The sequence below is a fragment of the Phyllostomus hastatus genome, unplaced genomic scaffold (assembly GCF_019186645.2).
Source record: "Phyllostomus hastatus isolate PE091 unplaced genomic scaffold, TTU_PhHast_1.1 phas_contig_1048, whole genome shotgun sequence".
In the NCBI taxonomy this organism is placed as follows: Eukaryota; Metazoa; Chordata; class Mammalia; order Chiroptera; family Phyllostomidae; genus Phyllostomus; species Phyllostomus hastatus.
Window position 1 is genome coordinate 2519424 of NW_025333513.1, and position 18499 is coordinate 2537922.

The window sequence follows — 18499 nt, forward strand, 5'->3', positions numbered from 1 at the left end:
AGAAAGAGAGAAACATCAATGTGTGGTTGCCTCTCACATGGCCCCCACTGGGCACGTGGTCCACAACCCAGGCATGTGCCCTGACTGGGAATTGAAACTGCGATGTTTTGGTTCGCAGCCTGTGCTCAATCTACTGAGCTATGCCAGCCAGGGCTTGAAATGTTTTTTAAGAAAGTCTAAGCATTTATCATGTGCTGAGATCTAGTGTAAATGTATGCATTATGAAAGAAAGTCTTTTCTGGGTGAGGCTGCTGGTGCCCTTAGTGACCTCTCATGTGTGTCGCTGTCTTATCTACCTCTCAGGCTAGGCCAGCGGTTTTCAGCCTTGTTCACCTCATGGCACATATAAACCAATTACCAAAATTCTGTGGCACACCGAAAAATATATTTTTCCTGATCTGACAAAAAATAGTATAACTTTGATTCATTCACACCTAATGGTTATTGTTGTGTTGGCTGTTGCCATTTTTTAAATTTGACAATCTAAGGAAAAAGAGGTCCATGCCCCTGACTAAAATGGGGAGGTATTGCATGTTTTAAAAACTCTTGCCACACACTGGTTGCTGTGGCACACCACTTGAAAATCGCTGGCCTAATTTAAGGCTTGAAAATTAGCCTTAAAGGGATGAATCCCTACTCTTCAACTTCCACCCTCATCCTTGGGGTGTCAGAATGAATTTTTATTGATATTGTTTCAATATCACTCAGTACATGATGACCTGCCATGTATGAGGCTCTTTCTGGTACACTCCCCACCCTTTTCCTGGGAAAGACGTTTTAGACCTGGGGGCAAAAGGATAAAAAGGGTATGCTGACACCTGGGGTGGAAGGAGCCCCTCCCCTAAGCTTCATTTCTCTGAATACCCATTTCCCATTAACCAGGCTAGGTCACTTATTGGAGAGTTTATTACAAAATAAGGAGAGGCATCTGAGGAAGATTCACTCGTCATAGAATTTCGGCAGCTCATTGCCCAGGATCACTCGATGGTCCACACCAGCAGCTGTAATAGTGGCCAGGTATATGACACCCCCACTAGAGCCATCCCGGCCCATGGCCAGAGTAATAGCTGCAGAGGATTAAAGTTGGAGAGAGAGAATGGCTCAACTTCAAAAGTCATTTCCTTCCCCTCCTGTCCATATGCCTACTACCACCTTCTGACCTCAAAACCCATCTCCTAGAGAGGCATATTAGGTGGTGTGTTAATAAACCAACTTAAAAGTAAAAAAAAAAGCAAAAAAAAAATCCAAATCCTACCTTATATGAAATATCTCCAAATGTCCATGGTCTCAATATTCCTACCATGATCCATTTCAAGTTATAAATAGCTTAAGCAGAAGCTCCCAAATCCTTGAATATTTGACAGTTGGCTCTCATGAGCTAGCCCAAGACAGCTCCAGCACACCACTGGTTCTTATAGTAACCACTTATCTTAACTTGATGCACACAGAACTTTGTCCTGAAGTCCCATCTATATAGTTTAGCATTTGTTCTGCCCCCTTTCACTTTCAAAAGTGTCCCAGTTTGGACATTAAATTAAATGGTCACCCGACATATTCCTCTTCCTGTTCCTCCTACTCTACATCCTTCCCACGTTAGAACCCCTTCCCCTGGTACCCTTTCACTTGGTTAATTACCATCCGTGGTGAAGCGCCTGCACTCCTCAGGAGACATGCCTGGTTTATATGCTGCATCCACATAGCCGTAGATATAGGTGCTCCCAGAGCCACCAATTGCAAAGGGCTGTCGAGTCAGCATTCCATCCAGGGTTCCATATACCTGGGGGAGGCATCCTCAAGTCAGACTAAAGAAGCACCAATCCTCTTCTTGCCACTGAGACAAGCAGGTGGTCTCCATGATCTGCAGTGAAGCATCAGCATCTCCTACCCCCATCAGTGCAGACTGTCCCATGTTTTTAGAGGCAGAGTCTTTGGAACTCAATGCTAGATGGACAAATGACCTCCAGCTCCCTCTCGAGAGGAGTGGGGAATCCCAAGGGAGAGAGTGCACTGCGAGAGACTCACCTGGCCACCTTCGCGTTGGTCCCAGCCGGCTACCATGAGGTGTGCAGACAGATCCTCCCGGTATTTGTAGCTGATATTTCTCACCACGTTTGCAGCAGCGAGAACAAGCGGAGGTTCTTCCAGTTCCATCCTGAAGGAAATGTTAGAAAGAAGGGTCAATATAATTTCCTGCTGTTCTACCCTTGTGTGCCATTATCATCTGCCTTGCCAAGTGACACCTGAAACCTGTAGCTGCAATAGGGGTCAAACTCCAGCTCCCCTCCCACATGTGCAGGGGAATCAAACCACACCATCAACTGGTAAGAAGATTTCAGCCGTTCCCCTCCTTTACCCTGTTCCACCCGCCACCTGCTCCCTGCCCAGTGATATGACTCTCTGGGCTACCAGAGCCCTGTCCTTGTGGGTAAAAGCAGATAAGCATTACTTCCACCCCAGTGGCCTTGGTTTCCCATAGGGTGACATGATACATGGGCCATATCATCATTTTCTCCCTCATTATTTATATTAGGATAGTGATGTACAGTTTTCAAACTGCCTTCACATCTATCATATGATTCTCAAAATAACTATCTGGTGAGTTGGGTAGGTACTATTATCTCCACTTTATGGATGTGGGAATCAGCCTGGAGACATGCAAGTGCCAGTTAAAAGTTAATAAAAGCAGGAGTTAAAACCAGAATTTTTCTTTAAGTTTCCAGTGCAGTGCTCCTGGAACAGGGCGCTCACTGTATGGGGGTCCACTGGTTGGGGGAGCTCCAGCAGGGGTAGTGTGAGGACCCCAAAGCTTCATACCCATGGAGCTCCAGCTGGTAGGCAGCCATGTCGGCCACAGCCTGGGCGTCGGCAGCCGAACCAGAGAGCGCACAGTAGATGCGATCGTGTAAGGGGGACAGCTTGTCAAACACCCGGTTCACCACAGCCTGTCTGTAGAGAGGAGTCAACAATCATCAACATTAGAGTTTCAGGAGAGCGTCCAGTGTTTCCCAAATTTATTTGACGGGAGAACAGCACGAGTGCATGCAATTTAATGCTTGGATTAAAGCAGGAAGCCAAACATCATCTCAAGTAAATGAACCACTGCAAGTAACCAAAATTACACTTATGTTCAGGCTTAGATTTTATAATAAGATAAAAAATATTAAGTTAAGAATAATGCTACTCTTATCAATTTTTCTTTACTGTTAACCATCCTGAGGAAGTTATGTGTTCTATGGAACATAAAGTAATATTGCTCTAATATCATATTCATTTTTCATGTGAGGAAACTGGCAAGGAGGGAGAAAGACACAATTAGTTCAACATGTGGCAGATGAGAAACCAGGATACCTGCTTGTCAGAACCATCTTTTCTATCTCTAAATATAGATGGATGGCAGGCCCCTCAGGTCTCTATCTGTATCCCTTTCTCAGACCCTGTTCCCTCCAGGGACAGGCCACACAGCATTCAGGTCATGGCTCTTCTCCGTGAATTCAGAGACCCAAGTACCCACCCACCCAATATCTTATTATAGTGACCTTTCTGAAAGGTTAACTCCATTTCTCCAGAGTTCTAGTTCAACATGCTCTTCATGAATGGGTAAAAACCTGCATATTTGGGGCCCTTAGCTTATTTCCAAAACATATACCTTCACTGGTACTTACCCTGCAGACACCCGAGAATCAGAACCCACCACAACACCTCCATGGAACTCTACTGCCATAATGGTTGTCTGCAGAGACACAGAGAATGGATGTCAGAGTAAGAAGAGCCCTGATTCCCTCAGGTCAGAGGTGAGGGAACATTCCCAGAGAGGGGAGGGGACTGGCTCAAGGCCACACATTTATTCAGGCCAGATCTGACTCCCAGTATAGGACTTTTCTCCATCTTCCCATTTTCTCCATTGTCCCTCCTGGATGCAAGGGAGTGCCACAGCCTGGCCGTGGTGCAGCACAGGAGGGACTGCAGCGTATGCCCCAACCTTCTGAGTGGAATCCTTCCCACTGCAAAGAGAGAGGTGGGGATGAGGCTCCTAGAGGCAGAAGTCTGGTTCAGGGGGCCCTTCGAAGCACCAGCGAGGCAGCCCCACAAGTGAATTACAATCTCCACATGTGCTTGTATGTGTGCAGATGTGGTACAGACCCGACAGAGCAACTACTGTGACCTTGGAAACAAGTTCAGGTCTATATTGGGCCCAGAACCCTCCACCCACACCCTTCTTAATTAGGATTGAGCCCGTCAATTTAATGAACACAGGAAAACATTGAGGGGGGCCGTGGTCAGCAGGGCAGTGTCTTAAGGAAGGAGGAAAGCAGGAAAGCACATGAGGCAGTTTAAAACAAAGATTTCATTCAAGGATTTCTGACGAAGAGGTAAACAGATACTCAGCAGTCAGGAGAAGAGATCTGTACCAAGAAATGATTTGAAGAGTTTGAGCTGACTTTTCCAGGTCAAGAAAAGAAATTAAGGAAGTGTAAAGGAGGATAAAGGTAGACTTTTCCCACTTTCATTGAGTTGGAAAAAGCCTTAAAGATCCCCGGTTCAAATAAGAAACTGAGTCAGAGAAGGTAAGTGACTTGTCCAAGGTCACATAATTAATAGCAGACCTGAGACTAGAATCCAGGTCTAACTGCCATGTCCCGATGGGCTTCTATTTCCTACTTTCTACAGCCCATTGGCAGCAATGGGAGGTTTTCTAACTTCTCACCACTCTGTAAATTACTCTGGCTCTCAGGGATACTGTCTACTGTCCAAGCAGTGCTTTCCTGAACACTGATTTACCTACTGATTTACTGAATAGAGGCCCAGAGGACAGGGGCAACCACACCCTCAGGGTTAATCCTCTGTAACAAAGTGCCCCCAAGAGAAGGCGGTGGCAGTAGTCTGGGAGCAGAAGCCAGCCAGCGTTGGGCTGCCATCCCCCACCCCTCCGGCAAAGTCCCCGGCACGTGCACGGCAGTGGGCAGGGATGGGAGCTGGCACCCTTCTGGGCCAAGCTGGAAAAGAGCACCACCGTCTCACATGGAACCCCCATTACCAGTGCTGGGGCCATGATTACCCAGGTGCCAGTTTATCAAAAGTCTGCGTGATGAGTTGGCCCTTCTCATTCAGTGCCCGTATTACCCTCTCCCAAATGCTGTCCTATTTCACCCGGGGCACCATTTCCTTATCTCTTTGAACCGTCTCTAATCTCCTGTCTAGGTTTAACCACCCCTTTTTCTAGCTAGAGTGAAAGCGAAAGCGCTTTAGAGCTTCCAGCTAAGCGCCAAAGAACCCCCTTCTCCACCAGCCTCGCGGGCCCAGACCCCTCGGGGGCCCCTAGATGATCCCCTTCGGAACACAAACGCCCTATATTCATTGCGGTGACTGGGGCACTGAGGTCTACAAGCTACCACCTCACTGTTGTTAGTCTCCGCATTCACTCCTTGTTGCTTCCAGAGCCCCCAGTCGCTCCACCTCCTCCACCCTTCTGCTAACTCTCAAGCCCAGACTGATTACCCCAGTGTGGACTTCTCCGGCCCGGGGTAAATCCCCCGTTGGTGGTCCCGCCCGCAGCATCACGGCGCCGCACTCCTCGCTGCCCGGGGCACTGAGTTCTGACCTGGGACTGTGCGCAGCGAGCAGCCTGCAGCCCCGCCCCTTCGCCACGCCCGCCAGGGGGCGCCAAAGTCCTCTCAGTGAGGCTAGCACCTAGGCGCTAACCTGTGTGGGGCAGTTCTGCCTGGAGACTGGTGACCAAAGAGCCCCGCCCTGAGGCTGGGGTAGGAAAGTCTGGACGAGTGGGTTAGCTAGAGGCAGCCAGGAAAGGAGGAGGGGCGGGTGTGAGTGATGGAGAAGGGAGAGCACCGACGCTGCTCCCCAGAACCTCAGGTCTGATTTCCACGCCCTTTCTAAGATAGTCTGGGCTGGCACGTCGTTAGTGGGAGGGTCTAGTGAGCCCAAGGCGCTTTCATTTTCTCTTTCCCCTAAACCGCTCGCTTCTAGCCAGCGCCACTAGGCTGAGCCGGTTCCCGGGACTTTCCGGGAGCAGCGGCCCGGCCCGCCCTTCTCCCTCGCCAGTCCCGCGTCCCCGCCCGCCCCCGCGCGCCCCGGAGGGGACTCTGGCAGCACAGCGAGACTCCAGCCCAGCCGGGACCGCAGAGAGTCCCGGGCCCGGCGGGATCCCGGCGCGCAATGGCTAGCTCAGGGTCCCCCGCTCCGTGCGGGTGCCTCTGCCTCTCTCGAGCTTCCCTCGCGTGGCTGGGGGCAGCCCTGCTGCTTCTCGCCGACTGGGTGCTGCTCCGGCCGGCGCTGCCCAGAGTATCGTCCCTGCTGGTGCCCGCCGCTTTGCCGCTGCTCCGGGTCTGGGTGGTGGGCCTGAGCCGCTGGGCTGGGCTGTGGCTGGGGGCCCGTGGGGTCCTCGGGGCCACAGCTGGCACCAAGAGTGAAAGCGGAGGAGTCCAGGGATGGCTGCCTTCTTTGGAGCCACTGGCGGCGGCTTTGGGCTTGGCCCTGCCGGGACTTGCCTTGTTCCGTGAACTGAGCTCGTGGAGAGGCGCCAGGGACGCCGACAGCACCGGGCTACTGCACTGGGGAAGTCGCCTCGACGTCTTCGCCCTAAGCTATGCGGCGGCACTGCCCGCAGCTGCCCTGTGGCATAAACTTAGGAGCCTTTGGGTGCGGGGATGTCGCGGCAGTTCAGGAGACTCTGTGCGTCGGCTTCTAGGCTGCCTGGGCTCAGAGATACGCCGCCTCCCGCCCTTTCTGGTCCTATTGATCCTCTCCTGTCTTGGTAAGGGATTCAGGGGAGAGGGACGAGCGCTGGGGGACTGGGCAGGAATCAAGAGTCATGGTCAGTGAGATAGGTTAGTGAGTTCTGGGAAATGTGGATTGGGGGAAGACGACCCAGCTCCGGCGTTGAGGATGCCAGCTCCGGACCGGGCGGGAGTCAGGAGTCAGGACTCCAGACACTGCTTCATTTGACCGCCCGGGGCAGGGCCTTTCCTCTCGGGCAGCGTCTTTCATACACGTGCATCTTGCTCCATGACCTCTAGGCTTCCTAATTCAACTCGTAAGGGTCTGACGGGGCCCCAGGACTGCGAGTTCCAGGGAGGCCTGTTCAGGCGCAAGGTCCTGCTCTCTGCGTTGTTCCTGCGCCGCCCTCCCGGACGTGGGTGAAGGGTGGAAGAGGGCTGCGCTGGGCCAGACTGATCCTGGCTGACCTGCTGAGACTTGATGTTTGTGACTGACACGTCTCTCCTCTCCCTCCCCAGGCGAGATGGCCATTCCATTCTTCACCGGCCGCCTCACTGACTGGATTCTACAAGATAAGACAGCCGCTGCCTTCACTCGAAACATAATTCTCATGTCCATTCTCACCATAGCCAGGTCTGCGGCCCGCGGGGGAAGGCTGAAAATGGGGGACTCTGAAAAAGTGCCCTCCGAAGTGTACTTCTGTGGGAACCTTCCCCCTGCTCCTCGAACACGCCCTGACCCTCCACCTTCTGTCTCTGTCTCTCTCTAGTGCAGTGCTGGAGTTCGTGGGTGATGGGATCTACAACAGCACCATGGGCCACGTGCACAGCCGCTTGCAGGGCGAGGTGTTCGGTGCCGTCCTCCGCCAGGAAACAGAGTTTTTCCAACAGAACCAAACAGGTTTCTTCTGGAACTCCTTTTTTATACATCTGCATATTAGTTATATCCCCATGGGTCCCCTTTTACTTACAGCCTTGATCTCCCTCTCACACATAGACATTGTCATTTCTTATTCCTGGTGTACCTCCAGGGCACAACATTGCACTCTTTGCCTTCAGAAAAAAACTGGGTTTCCACCCAAGACTTTTACATAAATTTACCACTATATGTGTATTTAGAAGAATTGGCAACCCTGGAAATTTTGAGATCACAGAGCCCAAGTTCCTCATTTTACAGAAAAGGAAACTGAGGCCTAGACTCTAAATGCTGAAATGTGCATGGTCACGTATGGTTAGAGATGAACTTGGGGACCAAACCCATTTTTCAATTTCGAATTCAGTGCTTGGTAGAAATCTAACAGGGGTGCAGAGAACCAGAATTCTTAGCATTACAGAAATAAAAAGTCTCTTTCTGCCTACATACAGCTGGAGGCTCAATAAGTAGAAAGGAGGAATGAACCATAGAGGCCCATGGAGTCTTATTCGGTAGAAGTCATCAGTATCACAGGTCCTGGACTGCTGTCCAGCAGGACCCTCCTTTTTCTCCAGCTCTGTCACATGATCAACTTAAGCTATCCCAGCCTATGTGTGCAGAGGGGGATGCACAAGTTCAAGGAACACAAATCTTCCTAGAAGTGGGAATTTACATGGGTGTCAGTTTCTGTATAGTTAAATGAAGGCTTTTAGCTAGACTTTCCCGCTCTAACACACTCTCCCTGTATTGAAATCTCAGAACTTCCCTATATCCCTGACTTTCTTTTCCCCATCCCCCTTAGAAATCCATGTTGACACCCCTCCCCCTGGCATCCTGGCTCACTGCCAGTCCCTCTCATTCCTCTGAGACCCTCAGTCACTCCACTCACCCCTGGCAGGAGCCATCACATCTCGGATAACAGAGGATACGTCCACCCTGAGCGAGTCTCTGAGTGAGAAGCTGAGCCTGTTGCTGTGGTACCTGGTGCGGGGGCTGTGTCTCTTGGGGCTCATGCTCTGGGGATCACTGTCCCTCACCGTCGTCACCCTAGTTGCCTTGCCTCTGCTTTTCCTCCTGCCTAAGAAGCTGGGGAAGTGGTACCAGGTATGTCCAGGGAATTGCCTCAACCTACACAGACTCTCATCTCCCACTCAGTTTCTCTCAGATTTCTTTCCTGGCACCTCAGTGATTCTCCATTCATGGACTCCTTGTCTCTGTAGTCTGTGTCCCCACACTCAGTGGGAGTGTTGCTCTTCATATTCTCAGTGTCTTCTAACTTCTGCCCACAACTAGTCTTTAAGAACATGATTGCTAAGCTAATCTCAAGAATATGATTCCCACCACTGCCCCCACCACCCCTGCCATCAACCTCCCGAGTCATTTTCTTCTCTTCTGGATCCCTTTTTTATCCAAGGGGTAGATCTGTGTCTCTTTTACTTCTCTCCTGCCCCTCTGCCTCTTCTCACCTTTAACCTTTAACCAGGTAACCCAGATACTAGTTTCTTTGTGGTTTGCCAATCCTGTGTGGCATCTCTTGTCTATGTCTCCACAGGTACTGGCAGCACAGGTGCAGGAATCTCTGGCAAAGTCCAGCCAGGTGGCCATTGAAGTTTTGTCAGCTATGCCTACAGTCCGGAGCTTTGCCAACGAGGAGGGTGAGGCCCAGAAGTTCAGGCAAAAACAGCAGGAAATGAAGGCACTCAACCAGAAAGAGGCCCTGGCCTATGCAGTTAACCTCTGGACTACCAGTGTGAGCACCTGGAGATGAATGCCCTTTCCCTTGTCCCCAGGGTGCCTTGGGTCCATTCCCTTTTCTGTGACCCTGCTCCACACTCCTCTTCCCCTGGGCAATGGTTGGTTCAGTGTTCTCATCCCAGCAATCTGAGGCTCAGTCACCCTACTCAGTGTTCCTGACCCACACTCCCTTTTTAGGCTAGAAGGCTTCCTCTCATTGTGATAGACAAAACTACCCAACCCCCTTTTAGGAAGATGCCATGTCTTCCAGTGCTAGGACCTCCCCTTGTTTCTCAGGGGTTGTTCAATAAGCCACAAATTCCTACATCTGGGCCTGCCTCATGCTGGGACTGTGTGGATGTGCTAGTGAGAGCCATGGAAGTAGCAGAGCCAAGCATGGGGTGGCATCTGTGATGTCCTCAAAAAAGAACTAGACCAGCATTCACAAGTTCCCGGCTTGGTGCTGCATTCACTAACTCTGTGACCATGGCCTTGTAACTTATCTTCTCCGAGACTGTTTCGTCACTTTAAAAAATGGTATACACTTAACCTTGTTTATAGAGCTCTTGATACAAATGTTAGATTATTCATGGAAGCCTTTTTTGAAGAGCAAAATGCTCCCCAAACAAGGCGATAATAGTTATGGTGGTGGTGATAACGATGACTTCTACCATGTGTAATTGAATAAGACTCCATGGGTCCCTGTGGTTCATTCTTTCCTTCTAGTTGAGCCTCCTGCCATCACTGGGGGGAAAGGAACTTTATATCTCCTTAATGCTAAGGATTCTGGTTCTTTCTTCATTAGATTTCTACCACAATCCCTTTTCTCTGTGGTTTCTCCACAGATCTCAGGGATGCTGCTGAAGGTGGTAATCCTCTATATTGGCGGGCAGCTGGTGACAAGTGGGGTTGTGAGCAGTGGGAACCTTGTCACATTTGTCCTCTACCAGATGCAGTTCACCACAGCCGTTGAGGTGAGTTACTTCCAGTTTCACTCCCTGGTGCTCCTCCTTCTCTTCTTCCATCACCATCCGTGTCACTCTCCTTCCATTCTTTACCTTTCTTGTATCACATAACCCCTGGCAAGTAGATTAGGTGCCTCTGCCACTCACTATTCATGACTCCCTTCCAGGTACTGCTCTCCACCTACCCCAGTGTGCTGAAGGCTGTGGGCTCCTCAGAGAAAATATTTGAGTACATGGACCGGATCCCTTGCTACCCAGCCAGTGGTGTGTTGACTCCTGCAAACTTGGAGGGTCTTGTTCAGTTCCAGGATGTCTCTTTCGCCTACCCCAACCGCCCAGATGTCCCAGTGCTGCAGGTATAACCTCCCAGTCCTTGCATTCCACCACCCACTCTTTCACTCTACCATCCTAAACTGTCTTTCTCCCTTCAGCCTGCTTAACCAGATACAGAGAGATCCTTCCTAGCCCCTCAAAGGCAAAGATGGGCATCACCTATTCCATAAAACTGCCCCAAATTGAAGAACCAGTTTGGGTTTCTAAGGGGAATGGCAGAGGAGGCTCTCAGGGAGGAAGCTCTCACATCCTAAGGAATTGCTAAAGCAAAATTTGGCCTCCAGCCTCCTATCATTCCTATTTCTTGTCTTTTGTGATTTTGAATGTGAATTTTTCCTGTTTTCTCATGGTATCTGATAGCAAGTGTGTGGCATGGTGGTGCTTAGTCTTTGTTCCTGTCTCAGTTTCATCTTCCATCCCTACTGTGTGCATGTGGGAGGGTAGGAGAGACTGTATTTCCTCATTTTGCTCCTTTTCCCCCTGTGGTAAGACATCATGTGATGTAACAGACAGTGACATCCTCAGATCTAGGGGCCTCAGGCTGCCTCTTAATGTGTGATTGATCCTCTGGCACCCAGGGGCTGACGTTCACCCTGCGTCCTGGTGAGGTGACAGCACTGGTGGGTCCCAATGGGTCTGGGAAGAGCACAGTGGCCGCCCTGCTGCAGAACCTGTACCAGCCTACTGAGGGGAAGCTGCTGCTGGATGGGAAGCCCCTGCCCCAATATGAACACCACTACCTGCACCGACAGGTGAGCAGAAAAGTGGTCTGGGGAAGGGTGGGGAGCACCAAGTAAGAAGAATATTCTCACTAAGCACTCACTGAATACTCTGAAAGGAGGGTTAAGGAATGATGGGAGACCTTGGGTGGAGATGGGAATGTGGTTAGGAGGGAGAGTGTGTCATTTTGTGGTAAGATACCAGTGCAGATTTTGAGCCTCTAATTTCTATACAACTACTCCAATATTCCTTGTTCCTTGACTCTTCATCATATTTTTTCCCAGGTAGCTGCAGTGGGGCAAGAACCAGTGTTATTTGGAAGAAGTTTCCAAGAAAATATCGCTTATGGCCTGATCCAGAAGCCAACTATGGAGGAAGTCATAGCTGCTGCAGTGGAGTCCAGGGCCCACAGTTTCATCTCTGAACTCCCTCAGGGCTACAGCACAGGTGCTCTCTCCACTCTTGTCACCACCCAGGCATCTGGACCTTGAAACTCCAGTAGTCTTGTGTTTATTCATCAGTTCTTCTCATCCCACTGACATCAGTTTGAAGTTTTAAGATCTTGTTCCCATGGTTCCTTCATCCACACATCCTCAGAACTCCTCCACTTTCCCAGAGTCTCCCCTGTCCAACTGCATCCACGTACTCCTTGTTCCATGATTCTTTGTCATATTTTGTCTTGGGTGGTGCAGTCCTCGGGGTGTGTGCCTGTGTGTGTGTATAAGTAGAGAATGGGTCTACATGTGGTTATCCAGCTGTCACCTTGGTTCTTGTCTGTGCAGAGGTAGGCGAGGCTGGGAGCCAGCTATCAGGGGGTCAGCGACAGGCAGTGGCCTTGGCTCGAGCATTGATCCGAAAACCACGTGTACTCATCCTAGACGATGCTACCAGTGCCCTGGATGCAAACAACCAGTTATGGGTGAGACAGTCCTCTTCTTAATGCCAGTATCCCACCAATCATCCTTCCTTCCTTCTCTCATGTCACGTTAGTTATATTAACATCATAATAATTCAAACTGGTCCTTGCAATTCTCAGCTTCTATTAGCTTCTCCCCAAGATATGTAAAACCAGTTACAAGAAAGTATCTGCATTCTCAGGATTTCTGAAGCCAGAAGTAAAGGAAAAACATCCTAATATCAATATTAATATTAACTGAGCTTATACCATTGCCAGGCATGCTACTGGGCCCATTGCATGCACTGTCTCACTCGTTTATTCATCGTGAATGCCAGTGAGCTGGGCGCTGCCATCCTCTTTCTGCAGAGGATGAAATGGAGGCTAAGAGAGGTTGAATAACCTGTCTAATGGCATTCATCTGTTGAGTAGCAGATCCTGGACCCAAATTCAAGTCCCTAACTTGAATGCTCATGCCCTTTACCACTAAGTTATATTTCTTTAAAACAATATAAAAATTCCCAGTCCATAGGTAGAAACACTGTTTAATACCATTTTCTCTTTTCTTATTAGTTTTACCCTAGGGCTCTGACTTTTATTCCACCATTGCCTCCTCATGTAAAGTCCTTAACAAATCAAAGATTTTACAGAGAAACACTCAGAACTGAGTCTTCTTTGACCCCCATCCCATGGGGTTGTTGACACAAATGGCAGTGATCCTGGTGAGGTCTGTCCTGGCTCAGGAAAAACATGTCTCCCTGGGCAGGGAGTGGTCCCCAGCTCTGACAGAGTCCATGTCCTTTCTCAGGTGGAGCAGCTCCTCTATCAAAGTCCTGAGCGGTGCTCCCGGTCTGTGCTTCTCATCACCCAGTGTCTCAGCTTGGTGGAACAGGCTGACCACATCCTCTTCCTGGAAGGAGGCACCATCTGTGAGGCAGGAAAGCACCAGCAGCTCATGAAGAACAGGAAACACTACTCGATGATGGTGCAGGCTCCTGGTGGGTTAGGTGCTCCAGAATGAAAGACTTCTCATTGCCCTCTCTTTTTTTCCTCCTTTGTATACTGGAGAATTTGGGAACTAAGATCTTACCAGAGTCACAGAGTTGTCAGGAGTGACATCCTAAAATGACCCCCTCTAGGTGATACTTGAAATTCTGCCATGAATATTACCCTGTCTTGAAGATCCTCTTGAAAAAACAGATTCCCTGGAAGAAAACCTGTTTATAACTAATTCCTTAGTATAACTAAGTGGACAGCCAGGGTCAGTGTGGATAGCATTCTGAAAATATTTATAATATAAAGAAAGGGAAGATCAGCTAGTGCTAATGAAACCAAAGGCATATATATGCTGGCCCATAAGTACCTTGTAGATTTTTTGGTATTTATAATAAAATTGGTGTTTTGTACTGTGGTTTCTTGCGTTTTCAGCGCACCAAATGACTCGCTGACTTCCGCAGCGCACGTTTCAGGAGCCTGGCGTCTTCTCTTTAGTATCCTCCGTGTTTCACAGCCCAGTGTGAGCCATCTTTTCCCTTAAGTGTTCTGTATCCTATGGTTGCCCCTCCACTTCCCAATCCCCCCATGCCCAACCCCAAGGATGGGCCAGACTGGGATATGGCGCCTTCTAAGGTACTAGCAGCAGCGCTCACAGCTATGGCCTTTCTAAGGTGGAAGGTAAGGGCCAGCGCGGTTACAGGAAGCGCAAGTATGCGAGGGGAGGACTCCACGCTTCACTTCGCTGTTCAGGTCCTTTCGTATAGGGTTCCACCGGCAGCGCCACCGAAGTGGCACCTGTCTGGCAAGCCTCAGCACAGTGGCCAGGGTTATCTAGAAAATCCCAATTAGGGAGGGTCATGGTATGTGACGGTAACAGTTGCTGGGCAGATTAGGCCAGCACAGGTTGCAAAGAGAGGCGGGGTTTAGAGGAGTTTTAAACTCTGCTTTGCTCAGTCAAGCAAGAATTAAGCTAGGAGGTTTGGGCAGAAACGGCAGTTCTTGTGGGTGGCTACAAGTTTGGGAGACCGCTGAACCCCGAGAAGCCGTATGAAAGGCCACGTGGAAAGGTGTAGAGTCTGCGCTCTCTCCTTGGTGCCCCCTTCCGCCACACGCAGGCGGTATATTCTGTTGCCTCAAGACTTGTCTTCAAGACTCAGTGCCTCCACTTAACTCCTACACCTCCCCCACTTTTAAAAAATGATGCTCATGTGAACACTCCTCCTCCACCCCGGACATGAAACTGCTCGCAGCCTCTTTCTTGCTGACATCCAGCCCTCTGGTCGAGGCTACATCTTTAGATGATACGACCCATTGCCTGTACTGTTTCACTACCCACTCCGCAACTTCCCCGAGGGTGCCCCGAGCTGTTGGTGTCTCTCACGGTAATCTCATCGCTAGGGGGGCTTTCGAAGCCGCTCCATCTCTTCATTTCTTGTGAGTCTATCACCCATTGTCTCCCCAGCCTTCCTGAAGGCGGAGCAGAGAAGTTTATCCCCAATATAATAAAATATACCTGGTGCCCAGACACCCACTAGCTTCTTCTCGGAAAGGTCAGCGGGATGTGGAAGGGATTCTGGTTCCCTCCCCTTAAGGCTGCGGGCTTTCGCTTTCACTTCCTCCAGCGGGTGCGGGCAGATCTCCCGGTGCTAGGAGATCATGGCGCTGCAGGCGGTGTGCGGAGCCCCCCGAGGACAGTCGGAGGACTGGGCTTTCCCCCTTTCGGGAAGCCGGCACTGCTCGGACCCAGGACACTACAGTTTCTCTATGCGATCTCCGGAGCTCGCCCTCCCCCGGGGAATGCAGGTCAGGGCTGTAAGAGAACCCTGGGGGAGGCATGGCGAGGGCGCGGAGGAACCGCGGGTCTGTCTGGAGACGGCCCAGAGGCGGGGAAACGCGGAGGGGGCCATCCTTGAGCCTTGGAAAGCCACGACCAGGGAAGGGGCCACGTGGGACTCGCGACTGACCATCTGAGGGTTAGAGGTGCGGGATCAGGACAAAGTTAGAGGTGGGTGGGTGCGCACATGGAAAGACAGGAGCGCTTTCCTTTCGGACTGCATCACACACAAAGCACGAAACCTTTCTCACGGGACTGTCCTATGATACAGGGGCTGTGCAGTGCCCTGGAAAACCTATAAACATGGGCGGTTAGCCTTGCCTTAAAAAGTCACTCACTGGGTGACTGGGATCAAGTCGCCCAGACTAGATTTTGGGACTCCTCAGTAAAGCAGGGATACTAGTGATAAATGTGTTTTGTGAAGGTTAGATGACCTATTAAAATTATTAAAGTCACCCTTAAAAGTTTTAGTTATGATAACATTTATTTTCTTTTGGAAAAAATTGGTGTCACATGCCTCTTTTTTCCTTCTCCCCGGGCCATTTCCTTGTAGAGACGGGTTATTAACTATTCCATTTACTCATGGTGGGAGAATCGCTGTGTATCTCCTCACCAGAACACTCTCTAAGACCCTTTCTGGGAGCCTCTTGCATCAGAAGTTTTCATTGCCCCTTTCTCTGCCTCTTCTCTCTGACTAGCCCACTGAATTCTTCCAGTCTCTGGGTGGGAATGGAGAAAGAAACGTTCAGATTGAGATGGCCCATGGCACTACCACCCTCGCCTTCAAGTTCCAACATGGAGTGATTGTGGCTGTGGATTCTCGGGCTTCCGCTGGGAATTACATTGGTGAGAGCCCTGACCCAGCAGGCCGACTCTGGGGAGCTGGGGCCTCTTCTCAGCAGGGGCCCAACTTCTGCACCAGAATGGAAGCAAATATTGAAGTAAGACACACAGGGAAAGGTGTGGGATCATTCTTGTTCTCTCAAAACTCCATCTTCTTCCAGCCACCTTAAGGGTGAATAAGGTGATTGAGATTAACCCTTACCTGCTGGGCACCATGTCTGGCTGTGCAGCAGACTGTCAGTACTGGGAGCGGCTGCTGGCGAAGGAGTGCCGGTAAGCGGGGCCTCTCTTCCCCCTTCTAAGGCTACTGGTTGATTCTGGATCCTAGATCTTCCAAACCACTAACCCTTTCCCCCTGTGCTAACTCAGAATATTAGCTCGAATGTAGGTTTGCTCAAAATAGCCTTTCGGTGATAACCTCCCCCAAAACTCACTTGGTGTTCTTATCAATAAGCCAGATAATTTGTCAATTATTTAGCACTGTCGCCATCAATCCTGGTGGGGTGGTATTATTACTAGACATTCTTTATGTGGTTTAGATACTTTAAATCTCAAATCTCTTCCTAATTCTTAGATCCTACAAAGCCATTCCCTTCAAATGCTTATCTCCTTAATTACTTCCTACCCATCAAGTAGGCAGCTCACAGACCTCGCCTTCTGCCACCCCTAAGCCCTCTGCCCCCACCACCCTGTCCTCACCCAGGCTGTATTATCTGCGAAATGGCGAGCGGATCTCAGTGTCAGCAGCCTCCAAACTGCTCTCCAACATGATGTGTCAGTACCGGGGCATGGGCCTCTCCATGGGCAGCATGATCTGTGGCTGGGACAAGAAGGTGGGTGCTCTCATTTCTCATATTGCCCCCCTACTGTTGAGAGATTAGTTCCCCACTGTACATTCCCACTCCCTCCCCTATAAGGTATGTGGTGCTTAGGGTGCTCTGTCATTGGTATAAGGCTGTCCCTGCATATCCATGGCCATTTCTGGGTCCAGATGTTTCAAAAGCTCGTCCCTTTTGATACACTAGCTGACTTGAAGTTTATTCTTCCCCCCTTCCAAAGTTTTATGATTGTTACAAAAGTCCTGTCCTAGCTCAAATATGCTTGTGGTAAACTTTTCTTTTTTTGTCTACTTTTTGTGATTCATACTTGAAACTGTGTGTGACTAGCAACTCCCTCTGTTTCCAACCTGGACCCTTCTTGCATCCATTAGGGTCCTGGACTCTACTACGTGGATGAAAATGGGACTCGGCTCTCAGGAAGAATGTTCTCCACTGGTAGTGGGAACAGCTATGCCTATGGGGTCATGGATAGTGGCTACCGGCCCAATCTTAGCCCTGAAGAGGCCTACGACCTGGGCCGCAGGGCTATTGTTCATGCCACCCACCGAGACAGCTATTCTGGAGGCGTTGTCAATAGTAAGACCAGTGGTCCCACTGGCAAGCCCTGGGTGGGGAAGGGGGATTTGATGTTGGGAGACTGGGGGAGGCAGAGGGAAAGGGAGGAGGTTTTCAGGGTCGGAAGAGGGACACTGAAGTCTCAGTAACAAATGCTGTGGTGTGTGCGCACTCTTGTCAGGGCCTTGAACACAACATCATTAATAGGAACTTGCTGAAGTGAAAGGTGACTCCATGTTCTTTCTCATTTGTCCACAGTGTACCACATGAAGGAGGATGGTTGGGTGAAGGTGGAAAGTACAGATGTCAGTGACTTGATGCACCAGTACCAGGAGGCCAGTCAGTAACAGTGGTGGCGGCTGGGCAGGCGGCTGGAACCTGAGCCAGCTTAGCCTCCAGGAGAAAGGGAGGCCCAACCTGAGCCCAGAGACAGGGAACCTGCATCCAGAGGGGTTGGAGCAACGTTTATCCCACACATATTCTCTGTTTCAAAGAGCATCCCCCCACCTCAACCATCTGGGTGCCCCCCACTAAGCACAATAAAGCAAAAACGGTTATGACAACCTCTGTATTGTGGCTGAGTGGGCTTGGTGGTTGGAACAGGAAATAAAGAAAAATGTTTCCTGAGAAGACAGACTCAAACCCCTACCTAAGAAATGGGGCCTCACCAAATATTTCTCCTGGGTCCCCCCTACCCCCCCATCATCTCTTCAGGACCTCAGGAAGCCTGACTGTTGTTATCTGTGGACACTTGTTTGAAATTTAATTCAGGTTAGGGCACCTAGAACAACTGTTTTTGAATTAGTAGAGTTAGATGAAAAAGCTTCCACTGTGAATGTGTGTGGTAATTGTAAACACGGTACCATTGATCTCTAATAGCACTTTGGAGATACTGGATATTGAATATAATATAGACATTAGAGGTTCAGTTTCATGGTGTGTCACGCTTAATTGCAAGATGACAGGACCCTGACTGAAGAGGAAGAGATAAGGAGGACGCCCTCAACTGGGAACTCTGAGGAAAAAGTAAGGGGTTTAGAAAAATGAGACAAACATTGAGATTTTTCTGGAGTAGGCTGGAACATGGACGATTCACCTCTCAGAAGGAAAGTCAGTAAAAGGAAGAACTTGAAAGTAGGAA

The 18499-nt window shown here is 49.9% G+C and overlaps 3 protein-coding genes across 4 annotated transcripts; 2 read left to right on the forward strand and 1 right to left on the reverse strand.

Moving 5' to 3' along the window:
• Positions 1-888: 888 nt before the first annotated feature.
• On the reverse strand, positions 889-5651 carry PSMB9 (proteasome 20S subunit beta 9). Its single transcript, XM_045835560.1, has 6 exons — positions 5497-5651; positions 3663-3730; positions 2815-2946; positions 2023-2152; positions 1636-1777; positions 889-1067 (listed from the first exon to the last, which is right to left on the reverse strand). Exons 1-6 carry the CDS (start codon positions 5554-5556, stop codon positions 940-942), a joined length of 660 nt encoding a protein of 219 aa, XP_045691516.1. The 5' UTR covers positions 5557-5651; the 3' UTR covers positions 889-939.
• An 83-nt stretch (positions 5652-5734) lies between these two features.
• TAP1 (transporter 1, ATP binding cassette subfamily B member) lies at positions 5735-13702 on the forward strand. Of its 2 annotated transcripts, none has more exons than XM_045835527.1 (11): positions 5735-5868; positions 7251-7365; positions 7502-7632; positions 8543-8748; positions 9197-9394; positions 10224-10352; positions 10511-10699; positions 11255-11428; positions 11681-11843; positions 12179-12315; positions 13100-13702. In XM_045835527.1, the coding sequence occupies exons 2-11, from the start codon at positions 7256-7258 to the stop codon at positions 13310-13312; spliced, it is 1650 nt and encodes a 549-aa protein (XP_045691483.1). In that variant the 5' UTR covers positions 5735-5868; positions 7251-7255; the 3' UTR covers positions 13313-13702. The 2 variants fall into 2 exon arrangements, with proteins under 2 accessions (XP_045691483.1, XP_045691476.1); XM_045835520.1 differs by lacking the exon at positions 5735-5868 and adding an exon at positions 5967-6769.
• Positions 13703-14702: 1000 nt separating this feature from the next.
• Positions 14703-17921, forward strand: PSMB8 (proteasome 20S subunit beta 8). The gene is made up of 7 exons (XM_045835549.1): positions 14703-14721; positions 14910-15090; positions 15820-15967; positions 16126-16237; positions 16668-16797; positions 17175-17379; positions 17617-17921. The coding sequence occupies exons 2-7, from the start codon at positions 14944-14946 to the stop codon at positions 17703-17705; spliced, it is 831 nt and encodes a 276-aa protein (XP_045691505.1). The 5' UTR covers positions 14703-14721; positions 14910-14943; the 3' UTR covers positions 17706-17921.
• The last annotated feature ends 578 nt before the right edge of the window (positions 17922-18499 follow it).